This window comes from Haliotis asinina, chromosome 7 (genome assembly GCF_037392515.1).
Source record: "Haliotis asinina isolate JCU_RB_2024 chromosome 7, JCU_Hal_asi_v2, whole genome shotgun sequence".
Classification (NCBI taxonomy): domain Eukaryota; kingdom Metazoa; phylum Mollusca; class Gastropoda; order Lepetellida; family Haliotidae; genus Haliotis; species Haliotis asinina.
This window is the reverse complement of record NC_090286.1, coordinates 12499718-12513668: the sequence shown is the minus strand read 5'-3', so window position 1 is coordinate 12513668 and position 13951 is coordinate 12499718. Positions and strand designations below refer to the sequence as shown.

Here is a 13951-nt window from a genome sequence, read left to right as displayed (position 1 = left end):
CCTCCCAAAGCCATAAATTATGAATGGTCCCTTCAACAACATCAATGTCATGTGTAGAGTTTTCCGAATGGAGCACGAACGTCCACAACCAAATGTGTTTGAACCAGGGAAATATGGAGCTGAATTTATCTATAATTAGTTTCTGCTCGAAAACCCACCTGGTTTCATGATCAAGTGTTCAGTTGGTATTGTTATAGTAGTTTGGAGTATTTGGCGAACAGATACTTCTCACGTGTCTCATGAAACAATGGTTAGTTCCAGTTCAAATGTGTTTTTTCATACGCTACTTTCATTTTCCTGATTATTTAGATGATGATGATGAGATCCTAATGATGAGCTCGGTAATGTAGCCTGGTGTTTGAAGCGTTCGCTCGTCGCGCCAAAGTCCCAGGATCGATTCTTCACATGGAGACAATATATGGAGCCCATTTCTTGTGTCTCCTGTCGTGATGTTGCTGACATATTGCTAAAATCTGCGTAAACTCTCACTCAGTCTACTCGTCGGACAGCGTACGTAAAAAGGCCAAATATTTGAAAAACACTAAAACTCAGAACGAGAGTTTTCTGAGGAACACTTTATTAATTATTATTTGATAGTTTATGTTCTTCTAATACCTACATGGATGTGTAGATGAAAATATGATTCCATAATGTGAAACGTTTTCAAATGAATAAATTTGTAAAATGGAATGTTTTACAACATGTTGAGATTACTGTACGGCAAATATAGTTTTCCAAGAAATTATTGGAAAAATGTTTGTTTCCTAATACTGAAAATAGAATTTTAAAATTGTTGTTATATTATATAGTAAGGTATACCAAATATACAGAGGGAACTCTTGTAGGCGTAAGAATGAACCTTACTAAATCATGAGTTATCTCCCCTGGTATAGCAGACGACTTCTCATGTTGACATGGCAAATTTGACAGGAGCATGACAAGAGACTATAGTAAGCTGGCACCAGATAATTTTGAAACGATGGGGGTGAGCTGGTGGGATTAATGTTGTACTGCAAATGAATATTCAGTCATGAGTTGGGACTGAGCACAAGAGAGGGTCAAGGAGTTTGAGAACTACTACAGTGAGTACGGATCTTCGATGACTGATCAGATTGTGAGTTGGTGAATTATCAGATATGAAACAGTTAAATAGAGGAAGTCCTCAGTCATGTAATGATATCCACAGACAAGAATTACAAAGAATTAACTAGCTGAACAAGTGCTGAATTCCCTCATCATTGATGCACCAAATGCACCAAATGAAAGAAGACGTTTAACCTGGTAGCCTGGGGCTCGCGAAAATCAAGATTGGGATGATGTTTTGTTTTCTGATGAAAGTTCTGCCTGACGTTTTCCGAACAGCGTAAAAACAATGGACAAAATGTACCGTGAAGCCTGTCTACCAAAGCCCAAAACATAACCCGACATTTCACATGTGTGGGGTGATATGGTCACATATGGAGTGAATCCGTTTTGTATTTTCACTGGAAATTTGAATAGAAACGATATGTTGACCTCTTAGATGGTTAGCTCCTTTAAATGACCCGAACACTATTTGAAGACTGTTTCTGTGGCTTAAATGACACCCGAAAAGAGGTCTGAATTTGTCCTTACAGGAATAGCACAACTTTTTATATTCTAAATGTTTTGCTACGTCACCGATTTTAACCTCTGTATTTATATTATTGACATGAAAGACATAACAAAGCCCCAGAGGATTTTTACAAACAATGCAAATGGTATTTACAACAAATCTGCTCGTGGCAAACAGCGTTTCATCTTAACAGTCACAGCATACACTATAACTTATGCATGGAAACCGACGAGTAATGGGGCCGTAATGTAAATCATTTCCATAAAATCTAATGCACCTACAACTGACAAGCTACACCAAAAATGACAAATGTGAAAAAAATACGATATCCACTTTTCAGTGTCCCATGGGTGTGCTGAAAGTAATCTATAGACGAACCACATTACGATGCAATAATATAACCGAGCTTACATTCACGTACCAATCCCTCGAATAACATTTTTTCATTAAGGTCTTCCTTTCAATAATTTACGCTTTAATAGTGTCATGTGCATTTCAGGTCAGGGAATGTATGTTGTTTCTATGTAAATCTAATGAATATGATTTGTCCTTGTTTTGGGTTACACGACACCATAACCTCAATATACAGTATTTATACTGTATTTCCCACATCAGATGGGACAGGTTTTGTGTCAGTTGAATTTCTGGAATAGCTTTCATACTTGTTTTGTTTTCGACAAGCGTGTTTAATGAGAAGGAAAGTGCGTTTGTTTGCCACGAAAGCCAGAAAGATGAACACTCCCTGAGCCCCAGTCAGAAAAATAAACAAGTACGTAAAAACCTGACTGTTGTCAACCATTTGCAGAAAGCCGAAGACCCAGGAGAAACCAGTGATAGTAGACAGTTTGATGTACATTAACATGTTCCATTTTTCACCATTACCGACTTTTCGTCTGTTGGCTGAGGCCTTACACAGGTAAACGACGGTCAAGATGAAGAGAGTGAAACTGACCAGGATCGTGGCTCCTGCTGGGACCAGCAACCCAACGATACTGTTGGTTCCAATTGAGACGAAGCAAAAGTTCGAGGTATCAGCATAGCCAAAGGATTCAGACCCAGACACGAAGTAGTTTGCTGTTATCATTGCAGTAATAACAACAGCTGGAATACCATAACCAAAGATGGAGTATATGAGGATGATTCTCTTTTTGTTGGCTTCAAAACTCCGAGATGCAAATACGTCCTTAAAGACTCTGAAGGTGTGGAAAGAAGAGATGCTGAGCCAACAGAAGGATGCAAGCCAAAAGAAGTGGATGACTACTCCGATCGTAATACATGTTGTACGATTATACGCCTGGGCACTCCCAAAGAAGAAAGTGGCATGTGCCAAGAACAAGGATGCCGACAGGAACATGAGAATCACTCCAGGAAGATTCCTCAAGCTGGAGAAGAAACAGTGAAAGAGGAAAGTCAGAATCAGGAACACTTGACTAGACACAAGACAAATGTTCGTCAACACCACCGTTGGACGGTTGCGATCAATTTTAAACTTTTCATTTGTGTTTGAACCTTGCAAACCGAGAGTTGTCACGCATACCTTCAGTTGTCCTTTTGGTGTGAGAATAAAATCACTTTCATTTATGACCTTACCACCTTTCAGAACTACAGATCCATCAGGGTTCAGATTGAATGTTGAGTTGTCTAAGATTACATGATTACACTGCAAGTGTGAAGTTGAATGTGTATCGTCTTTGTCAAGAACGTGGCCAGGAGATGTGATGGTTGATGCTGTGACTGCTGAAGGCTCGTGTGATAGGTCCTCGCCCTCACTCGTGCCCGTGGTGTTAAGCTGCTTTAAATGTCCACCAGTGTAGTTGTGTGTAGTCGGAGCGAGAGTAGGGGTGTGTTCATTAATTGACAAAGCATCGTTTTCTCTGTTAGATGAAGGCGACGATATAGAATCTCTCGTAGTGGAAGTTGAATTCACGTGTGTCCTTGTTGAAGATTGAACATCTGTACTTGTCGTAAGTGTTTGGACGTGTGTTCTTGTCGTAGGAGGTGGTTTCACGTGAGTGTTTGTTGTCGAACGTGGTTGTATGCTCGTTCCTGTAGTATGAGCTGCTGTTATGTATTCCTGCGTCGAGACAAGTGGTGGTGGCGTTGTGTATTGCCATGTCACGAGACATCTCTGAAACAGTCACCAAAGCAGGGGTTGTTCTCGTAATATCATGCACATTCAACCACAGAACAACACAGACTGGGCGACACCGCTGACCTGAACGTTTAAACATTGTGTGATGTCATTTATCATTGAATGTATGTCGCATACATGGTGAAAGACGATTTCACATTGAAATATGAACCAAAATATTAAAGTATTCCTACGACACTTTAGAAAGGTGGCCTGGCACACTGTACTATAAGATGTTTTACGAATTATTTTACGATTTACAAACGATTTTTGTGTCAAAGTCATTTCCAATTCTCCAATTCCAAATCAAGCCCTTTTCTTTAGCAACCGCATGATTTCACAAGAAATGGTACCCCTCACACAACATTTAACCTTGCAGTTGAGGTGCTTTTCAACGCTGGAGTTATATCAAAAGAAATATGCATCCTTATTAATTAACACGTTAAGTAATTGTTACTTACTCCGTAGTAGTAGACTTGGCCAGACGGACAAGAGTTGCCTTGATTGCCGTGTATACCCAGGAATCTGTCCAGTGAGTTTCCACCAATCGTGGTCTGGTGGACTGGCATAAATGGCGTTGTGATCCACCACTCTACGGGGTTTGTTTCAGGGATAACGGGTGTCCTTACATAATGTGTAGTGGGCGGTACGGAATTACTGACAAGCAAGGTTGAAGGATTATCTTCTGTGGGAGATACAGTGGATGTTCTGTCTGGAGCAACTGTGAGAGACTCGGTAGATGTTCTGTCTGGACCATCTGTGAGAGACTCGGTAGATGTTCTGTCTTGAACATGTATGGTAGACACGTGGGGTGTTCTGTTTGGAGGATCCGTCAGTGACACGGTGGATGTTCTGTCTGGAGCATCTGTGAGAGACACGGTGGATGTTCTGTCTGGAGCATCTGTGAGAGACTCGGTAGATGTTCTGTCTTGAACATCTGTGGGGGACACGTGGGGTGTTCTGTCAGGAGTATTTGTGAGAGGCACGGTGGATGGTCTGTCTGGAGCCTTTGTAGAAGAAACGGTGGGTGCTGTGTCTGGATTATCTGTGGGAGACACACGTGGTGCCCTGTCTTTCTTGGATTCAGTCAAAACGACTGATATTGGCGATCTGGATATAGGTTGTATGCCTGCCACAGTGGATCCGACAGCATGTTTGGTGACTGCCATGATGACTGCCATGGTGGATCTGGTTACAGGTTCTGTGACGGCCATGTTGGATCTAGTTACAGGTTCTGTGACAGCCATAGTGGATCTGATTACAGGCTCTGTGACTGCCATAGTGGATCTGGTTACAGGCTTTGTGACTGCCATGGTGGATCTGGTTACAGGCTCTGTGACTGCCATGCTGGATCTGGTTACATGCTCTGAGAGTGCCATGTTGGATCTGGTTACAGGTTCTGTGACTGCCATGTTGGATCTGGTTACAGGCTCTGTGACTGCCATGTTGGATGTGGTTACATGCTCTGTGACTGCCATGGTGGATCTGGTGACAGGCTCTGTGACTGCCATGCTGGATCTGGTTACATGCTCTGTGACTGCCATGTTGGATCTGGTGACAGGCTCTGTGACTGCCATGTTGGATCTGGTGACAGGTTCTGAGACTGCCATGTTGGATCTGGTTACATGCTCTGTGACTGCCATGCTGGATCTGGTGACAGGCGCTGTGACTGCCATGTTGGATCTGGTTACATGCTCTGTGACTGCCATGTTGGATCTGGTTACATGCTCTGTGACTGCCATGTTGGATCTGGTGACAGGTTCTGTGGCTGCCATGTTGGATCTGGTTACATATTCTGTGACTGCCATGTTGGATCTGGTGACAGGTTCTGAGACTGCCATGGTGGGTTTGATTACCGGTTCTGCGACTCCCACGGTGGATCGGTCTGTCGGCTCTGTGTTTGCCAGGGTGGCTCTTGCGACATGGTCTACGGCTGACACTGCAGGACTTGTTACAGGGTCTGTGGTATCTTTGATGGCAGGGTTTATGACTGTCATTGTGGATCTGGTTGCAGGGCGATCGGCTGACACGGTGGGTTTAGTTACATTGTCTCTACCTAACATTGTGGACATGACCCCCTGTCCACTGAGGGCCATGGAGAATGTCACAGCAAAGATGATATCACATATCAACACTGCAGTCAGCTTGTTAGATGCCATGGCAGGCAAACCCACAGTGTTCCTGTTATTGTTGTCACATGGACTAATTCAGCCTCCTTCTGAACAGCCAAACCCAGGGAATGTCCTTGCCCACAAACTCTAGCTCCATAACACCGTTTTCCCAATAATGTATTAATGAACGTCAATCAATTTGCACGGGGTTAGTAGGATATTTCATACGTTGCTATTACAATGACTGATCTCCAGCAATAATAATCTTTATGAAGCGAATGATTATCTCCCACTCTCTATGAACTGTTATGAAACAGACATCAGTGTTAACCGTGTGACAGCTAATGGATCACGCTTTTAACAGTATCTCTCATGTATGACGGAGTAGTACGGCTATCAACTAAATTCATTGTTGATTACTAAAGTAGGATATTGGATTGGGTTTTGAATTATTACTCAGAAGTAATTAACGCACCAATCAGCTAGTTTCGCCTTGTGCAGGGCGTTATGATTTGTCCAGAGAAGTCATAGTTTTCATGGGTGGTGGGGTAGCCCAGTGGTGAAGACCCGGGTTCGTTTCTCCACATGGGTAAAATGTGTGAAGCCCATTTCTGGTGCCCCCAGCGGCGAAAACTAAACTCACTCACTCACTCTTTCCCACGAGCAAATGGACAGAGTGTCTAAGAGCAAGGACCTTTGTTTGCTGGAGTTAGACAGTTTAGTTTTACGCTGCATTCAGTAATATTTCAGCAATTTGGCATCGGTCTGTAAAGAATCGTGTCTGAACCAGACAATCCAGTGATCAACATCATCAGCATCGATGTACTCAAATGGGATACGGTGACATGCATGAACCAAGTCGTCGAGTCTGACCACCTGATCTCGTTTGTCTCCTTGGGTAAATATGGGTTGCTGAAGACCATATCTAACATGGATACGTACATGTATCTTGGCCACGAAAGCTAATAGTGATGCAGACTCATACACTCAGATTTTATGACTATTTTTCAAATTTTCGTTAAGTGTATTTGCCACAACAAGACACGATGGTTTTCAAATACATCTCACAAGATGATGTGTAATAAATACAACAGTTAGTACACTAACCTTTTCCAAATTTGTTGACTAGCAGGACTCATGGAAACATCATGTTATTACAGTAAGTCGTTGATATTATGATGCAAATTAAATAACGGTAAATTTATTGAGAGAAAAAATGAAAACATATATCTACAAAAGTTGCAAAGTACATCTGATTGTTTCGCGCAGTCATAGTTAAGATGTCAAGCTGATGATGTTTAATCAAGCAACACACTGGTAGAGGTGTTTGATGTAGCCTTGTGGTTAAACCGTTCGGGTTCGATTGTCAACATGGGTACAATGTATGAAGTCCATTTATTGTGTCCCCCTGCCGTGATACTTAAAGGCTGTAGGTAAAAGCAGTGTAAAACCTTACTCACTCATTCCACAAGACGGACAGTGTATCGTCCCTTGAATAGGTCAATACTTCAAAACACCCGAAAGATAGCCTTTTGCAGAACAGTTGATTAGTGGATTTGATAGTATACATCTGCATAAATGGACAGGCAAATACAATATCAGTTCAGTAAACGTGAGTACCTAAAACGGAATGTATCACAGGGCGTGGTCATCAGTGTACAATGGTAAAGTATGGCCTGTTCATAATGCCACGTATATTGAGGAACGGATTTCAGCACTTCCGTGTTCCTTCCACAACAGAACAAGGTTTGAAAAAAATGTTTGAGTGACAATTAAGCACAGGTCACAAAACAAAAAAGAAAATACCGATTCGGGTCATGCTGTTTTATTTTAGCATGAACATCCATTACAGTAAGGTTCACAGTTATTATTTCCAAATTCAAGAAACAAAGTTGAAAAGGGTCCAAATTTTCAAATATCCAGTCGTTGCAATTGGAAATGAAGTTATCTTGTTGAAAATTCAAGATACAATGAATTCACCAATTTCCCGAAGTTTTACTTTCTGCTTTTAGCTGACATGGATCCTGACAGGCATTTGAATATTGAGAATAGCATCGTAACTTTCACAAGATGACATGTTGACAAGAACTAACTGACCATGTAAATAAGACAGCTACAATGCAATTCCATATGAAACAAACACTGATATCTTTTAATCCATGTCCTATGGCTACCCATAAAGCCAAACACCTCATTCTTCATCTAATTCATTTACCACTCATTCGAATAACATTTCCATTATTTTATCAATGGTCGGCTTTAATTGCGCCATAGTGATTCTAATGTTTCTATTCTAATAAACATCCTTGTTCTATCCTTTTTTGGTTGAGATGACACATAACCTTGACAGTTACTCTCTATGCCCCATTTCCGTCATATTCATCAACATAACGTTCTGTGTTAATGTCAGACGATTTTGTGGAATCTCTGCCAAGTTTTGTTTTCGACAAGCGTGTTTAATGAGAAGGAAAGTGCGTTTGTTTGCCATGAAAGCCAGAAAGATGAACACTCCCTGCGCCCCAGTCAGAAAAATAAACAGGTACGTAAAAACCTGACTGTTGTCAACCATTTGCAGAAAGCCGAAGACCCAGGAGAAACCAGTGATAGTAGACAGTTTGATGTACATTAAAATGTTCCATTTTTCACCATTACCGACCTTTCGTCTGTTGGCTGAGGCCTTACACAGGTAAACGACGGTCAAGATGAAGAGAGTGAAACTGACCAGGATGGTGACTCCTGCTGGGACCAGCAACCCAACGATACTGTTGGTTCCAATTGAGACGAAGCAAAAGTTCGAGGTATCAGCATAGCCAAAGGATTCAGAGCCAGAGACGAAGTAGTTTACTGTTATATTTGCAGTAATAACAACAGCTGGAATACCATAGCCAAAGATGGAGTATATGAGGATGATTCTCTTTTTGTTGGCTTCAAAACTCCGAGATGCAAATACGTCCTTAAAGACTCTGAAGGTGTGGAAAGAAGAGATGTTGAGCCAACAGAAGGATGCAAGCCAAAAGAAGTGGATGACTACACCGATCGTAATACATGTTGTACGATTGTGCGCCTCGTCACTCCAAAAGAAGAAAGTGGCATGTGCCAAGAACAAGGATGCCGACAGGAACATGAGAATCACTCCAGGAAGATTTCTCAAGCTGGAGAAGAAACAGTGAAAGAGGAAAGTCAGAATCAGGAACACTTGACTAGACACAAGACAAATGTTGGTCAACACCACCGTTGGACGGTTGCGATCAATTTTAAACTTTTCATTTGTGTTTGAACCTTGCAAACCGAGAGTTGTCACGCATACCTTCAGTTGTCCTTTTGGTGTGAGAATAAAATCACTTTCATTTATGACCTTACCACCTTTCAGAACTACAGATCCATCAGGGTTCAGATTGAATGTTGAGTTGTCTAAGATGACATGACTACACTGCAAGTGTGAAGTCGTTGAATGTGTATCGTCTTTGTGAAGAACGTGGCCAGGAGATGTGATGGTTGATGCTGTGACTGCTGAAGACTCGTCTTCACTCGTGCCCGTGGTGCTGTGGTGCTTTGAATGTCCACCAGTGTAGTGTGTAGTCGGAGAGGAAGAAGGGGCATGTTCATTAAATTGTATGACATCATTTTCTGTGGAAGGTGATGAAGGCGATGATATAGAATCTCTCGTAGAGGAAGTTGAATTCACGTGTACTCTTGTTGAAGATTGAACCTCTAAACGTGACGCAGGTGTTTGGATGTGTTTTCTTGTAAGGGGTGGTTGCACGTGGGGTGTTTTTGTAGAACGTGGTTGTATGCTCGTTCCTGCAGTGCGACGTGCTGAAAGGTGTTTCTGTGTTGAAGGAAGTGGCCGCGGCGTTGTGTGATGCCATGTCACGTGGCAACTCTGAAACAGTCAACAAAGCTGAAGTTGTTCTCGTAATATAGTGCACATTCAATCACAGAACACCACAGAAAGGGTGAACGACACCACCGGTCTGAAAGTATAGACACATTGATATAATGTTACCTGAATTTGCCGAATTTACTGAAATATGAGTGAATATTTATCATTTAACCAACGAAACAAGATTACTATAATATGAGGGAACATATAAAAATGCTTACATGTAAGAAAGCGGGAAGTTTTGTATACCAGTTTCAGATTGTTTCAGATAAAGGTTTATGTAACATCGTCATTTCCAGTTCTCCCCCAAACAGCGTAATGAAACCTTAAAGGTCACATGCAACCAAAAAATCAAACATAATTATAACACTTTTGTCACTTATTCATGACATATAATATACATTTCTGCTTTTAAAATAAACAAATATACAAAATTATAAGCGTACAATCGCGATTCAAAAGTGCAATATTTTGTACTTGGGCTTACTTCCCCCGAAACGAAACCCTCGGGAGACCGAACCCAGTCGTAGCGGGTGGATATGCACTCAAGTGTAACGACGGCTTCCGATTGGCTGTTTCATTTGCTGATATGCTGAGGGTTCATTGTGTGTACAGAAAGATGATCTGTTTGATGGGCATTTTAGAAGTATAGCCAGTCACAAGAAAGTAAGATTTTGTATGGATAACAACTTAGTTTTGTGTACTTGATGCGTCGTTCCATATGGATTCAGAGTAGATTATTTACTTGTTTGTGTACACAACCAAGATTAGACTACTGCTCACGACCTCACACGCTGGGCATGCATACTGTTTCAAGCTCCGCGAACCTATTCACTGCGCATGCGTTATGGACGCAGCGCAGCACAGCTGTTGAAACTAGTTTTCCCCCCAGCGCTGGGGGGAATTTAGTGAAACGTTTGAACTCCCATTCCGCGGGCTGTTTATTCATCGCGTTTTTTTCAACTTTATAGGTTGAATTGACATTTTTTATGATTTGTTTCGGTAAGTGCATACCGAAAGGTACCAGAATCTGCAAAGTTGTGTTTTACGTCGCATGTGACCTTTAAGCTTGCCCATACCGCATGACTAAACCTTGACTTAACATTTAACCTTGTAAGTCAGTTGCCTTTTCAAGGTCATGGCAGTTATATAAAAAAAAACCAAACATGCATCTGCATTGATTAAGAAGTTAAACAAATGTTAACTTACACCGTCGTAGTAGACTAGGCCAAAGGGACAAGTGTTGCCTTGTTTGACGTGAACATTCAGGAGTCTGTCCAACGAGTTTCCACCAAGCGGGACAGTTGGAGTTGATACTGCATTGACCCACATATCTATAAATATCATTTCAGGCACAAACGTCGTGCTTTTATAATCTGTAGTGAACGCTATGGTGGATGTTCTGTCTGGAGCATCTGTGGAGGAAACGGGGGTTCTTGTGTCTGGAGCACCTGAGGGAGACACGGTGGATGTTTCGTGTTGAGCACCTGAGGGAGACACGGCGGATGTTCTGTCTGGGGCATCTGTGGGAGATTTGGTGGATGTGCTGTGCTGTGCACTTGTGAGGGAAGTGTGGGATGTCGTGGATTCGGTTGAACTGACTGAAATTGACGCTCCAATTATATGTTGTGTCACAACCGTGGTAGATCTGGGTACAGGCTTCGTGGCTGCCATGATGGATCTGGTGACAGGCTCCGTGGCTGCCACGGTGGATTTGATTGCAGATTTTGTGATTGCCATGTTGGATCTGGTTGCAGGTTCTGTGGCAGCTATGGTGGATGTGGTTACAGGCTCCGTGGCTGCAATGGTGGATCTGGTTACAGACTTTGTGATTGCTATGTTGGATCTGGTTGCAGGTTCTGTGGCTGCCATGGCGGATCTGGTTACAGGTTCTGTGGCTGCCATGTTGGATCTGGATACAGGTTCTGTGGCTGCCATGGTGGATGTGGTTACAGGCTCCGTGGCTGCTATGGTGGATGTGGTTACAGGCTGTATGGCTGCCATGGTGGCTGTTGTTACAGGTCCTGTGGCTGCCATGATGGATGTGGTTACAGGCTCTGTGGCTGCTATGGTGGATGTGGTTACAGGCTGTATGGCTGCTATGGTGGATGTGGTTACAGGCTGTATGGCTGCCATGGTGGCTGTTGTTACAGGCTCCGTGGCTGCCACGGTGGATGTGGTTACAGGCTGTGTGGCTGCAATGATGGATGTGGTTACAGGTTCTGTGGCTGCCATGGTGGATCTGGCTACAGGCTCCGCGGCTGCAATGGTGGATGTGGTTACAGGTTCTGTGGCTACCGTGGTAGATCTGGGTACAAGCTTCGTGGCTGCCATGATGGATCTGGTGACAGGCTCCGTGGCTGCCACGGTGGATCTGATTGCAGACCTTGTGATGGCCATGTTGGATTTGGTTGCAGGTTCTGTGGCTGCCATGGTGGATGTTGTTACAGGTTGTGTGGCTGCCATGGTGGATGTGGTTACAGGCTCCGTGGCTGCAATGGTGGATCTGGTTACAGGTTCTGTGGCTGCTATGGTGGATGTGGTTACAGGCTGTGTGGCTGCCGTGGTGGCTGTTGTTACAGGCTCTGTGACTGCCATAGTTGATCTGGTGACAGCCTCAGTGGCTGCCATGTTGGATCTTGTGACAGGCTCCGTGCCTGCCACGGTGGATCTGATTGCAGATTTTGTGATTGCCATGTTGGATCTGGTTGCAGGTTCTGTGGCTGCCATGGTGGATGTGGTTACAGATTCTGTGGCTGCCATGTTGGATCTGGTGACAGGCTCCGTGGCTGCAATGGTGGATGTGGTTACAGGTTCTGTGGCTGCTATGGTGGATGTGGTTACAGGCTCTGTGGCTGCCACGGTGGATGTGGTTACAGATTCTGTGGCTGCCATGTTGGATCTGGTGACAGGCTCCGTGGCTGCTATGGTGGATGTGGTTACAGGCTCTGTGGCTGCCACGGTGGATGTGGTTACAGATTCTGTGGCTGCCATGTTGGATGTGGTTACAGGCTCTGTGGCTGCCACGGTGGATGTGGTTACAGATTCTGTGGCTGCCATGTTGGATCTGGTGACAGGCTCCGTGGCTGCTATGGTGGATGTGGTTACAGGCTCTGTGGCTGCCACGGTGGATGTGGTTACAGGCTCCGTGGCTGCCATGGTGGCTGTTGTTACAGGCTCTGTGACTGCCATAGTTGATCTGGTGACAGCCTCAGTGGCTGCCATAGTTGATCTTGTGACAGCCTCAGTGGCTGCCATGTTGGATCTGGTTGCAGGTTCTGTGGCTGCCATGGTGGATGTGGTTACAGGCTTTGTGAATGCCATGGTGGATCTGGTTACAGGTTCTATGACTGCCACGCTGGATGTAGTTACATCGTCTCTGCGTGACATGATGTTTGTAGCCCCAAATACATTGAGGGTCATGGAGAATATCACAGGAAAGATGACAATACATATCGACACTGCACTCCGCTTAATAAATGCCATAGAGCATGATGTGAACCAACAGCGTACATGGAACTGTTCCACACACAGTATATACCCCTTTTATAAGAGTCAAGCCCATTTAGAGTTCCTGTCCTTGGCCACCAACACCATCACATCGTTTTTTCCAGTAATGTATTTATGGAATCTAGTCAACGCTGTGGTCGTGTTTTAAATATTCCGCGATTACGGTGGCGGATCTGCATAAATAATGCCAAACAAAGAAAACTCGACAGAAAATCATCGGCGTAGTTTGATAATCGACTAAACGCATTTGTTGATTGCTGGCATAGGATTAATGACTGGTGTTTGAATTATCTCTCTGAAGTTAGTCAGCTGGGATCTGCTCCCACATATAGTCCACAGAAATGATAATTGTGCGCTGGATGCAACGTTGCAGCATGCGGTGTTAAACGCACAATAAAGCATTTTCCAGAATATCTTTTTCTTAATGTAGAAAGACAAATATTCAAAAGGTATGTCTTTAGTTGTGAAATTATTAAATTACCGTATCCTCGAATGCAACACCACTTTCTACAGCGTTTATCAAGGAAAAGTCTTGAAGAATAGCAAGTCATGACATGACAAAAGCTTTGGTTTGCTTCTGTAAAGTGCAAAACCCATTCCTCTATCGAGTCCCTCGGGGGATTCAGATGGGAGATTTTCAGTTAGTTGTATATAAAATATGGAGCAAGCTCGTCAATTTGTTGATTTCCTGATTTGCCGTCAAATGCTCCTCCTAGGTGTCG

The 13951-nt window shown here is 43.4% G+C and overlaps 3 protein-coding genes across 3 annotated transcripts; 1 reads left to right on the top strand and 2 right to left on the bottom strand.

The window, feature by feature from the left end:
- Window positions 1–2186: 2186 nt before the first annotated feature.
- On the bottom strand, window positions 2187–4894 carry LOC137291306 (adhesion G-protein coupled receptor G2-like). The gene is made up of 2 exons (XM_067822608.1): window positions 4187–4894; window positions 2187–3722 (listed from the first exon to the last, which is right to left on the bottom strand). The coding sequence occupies exons 1-2, from the start codon at window positions 4892–4894 to the stop codon at window positions 2187–2189; spliced, it is 2244 nt and encodes a 747-aa protein (XP_067678709.1).
- Window positions 4895–7648: 2754 nt separating this feature from the next.
- On the bottom strand, window positions 7649–11393 carry LOC137291305 (adhesion G-protein coupled receptor G2-like). Its single transcript, XM_067822606.1, has 2 exons — window positions 10929–11393; window positions 7649–9719 (listed from the first exon to the last, which is right to left on the bottom strand). The coding sequence occupies exons 1-2, from the start codon at window positions 11391–11393 to the stop codon at window positions 8187–8189; spliced, it is 1998 nt and encodes a 665-aa protein (XP_067678707.1). The 3' UTR covers window positions 7649–8186.
- Window position 11394: 1 nt separating this feature from the next.
- Window positions 11395–13377, top strand: LOC137291304 (perilipin-4-like). The gene has a single exon (XM_067822605.1). The coding sequence runs from the start codon at window positions 11395–11397 to the stop codon at window positions 13375–13377; it is 1983 nt and encodes a 660-aa protein (XP_067678706.1).
- The last annotated feature ends 574 nt before the right edge of the window (window positions 13378–13951 follow it).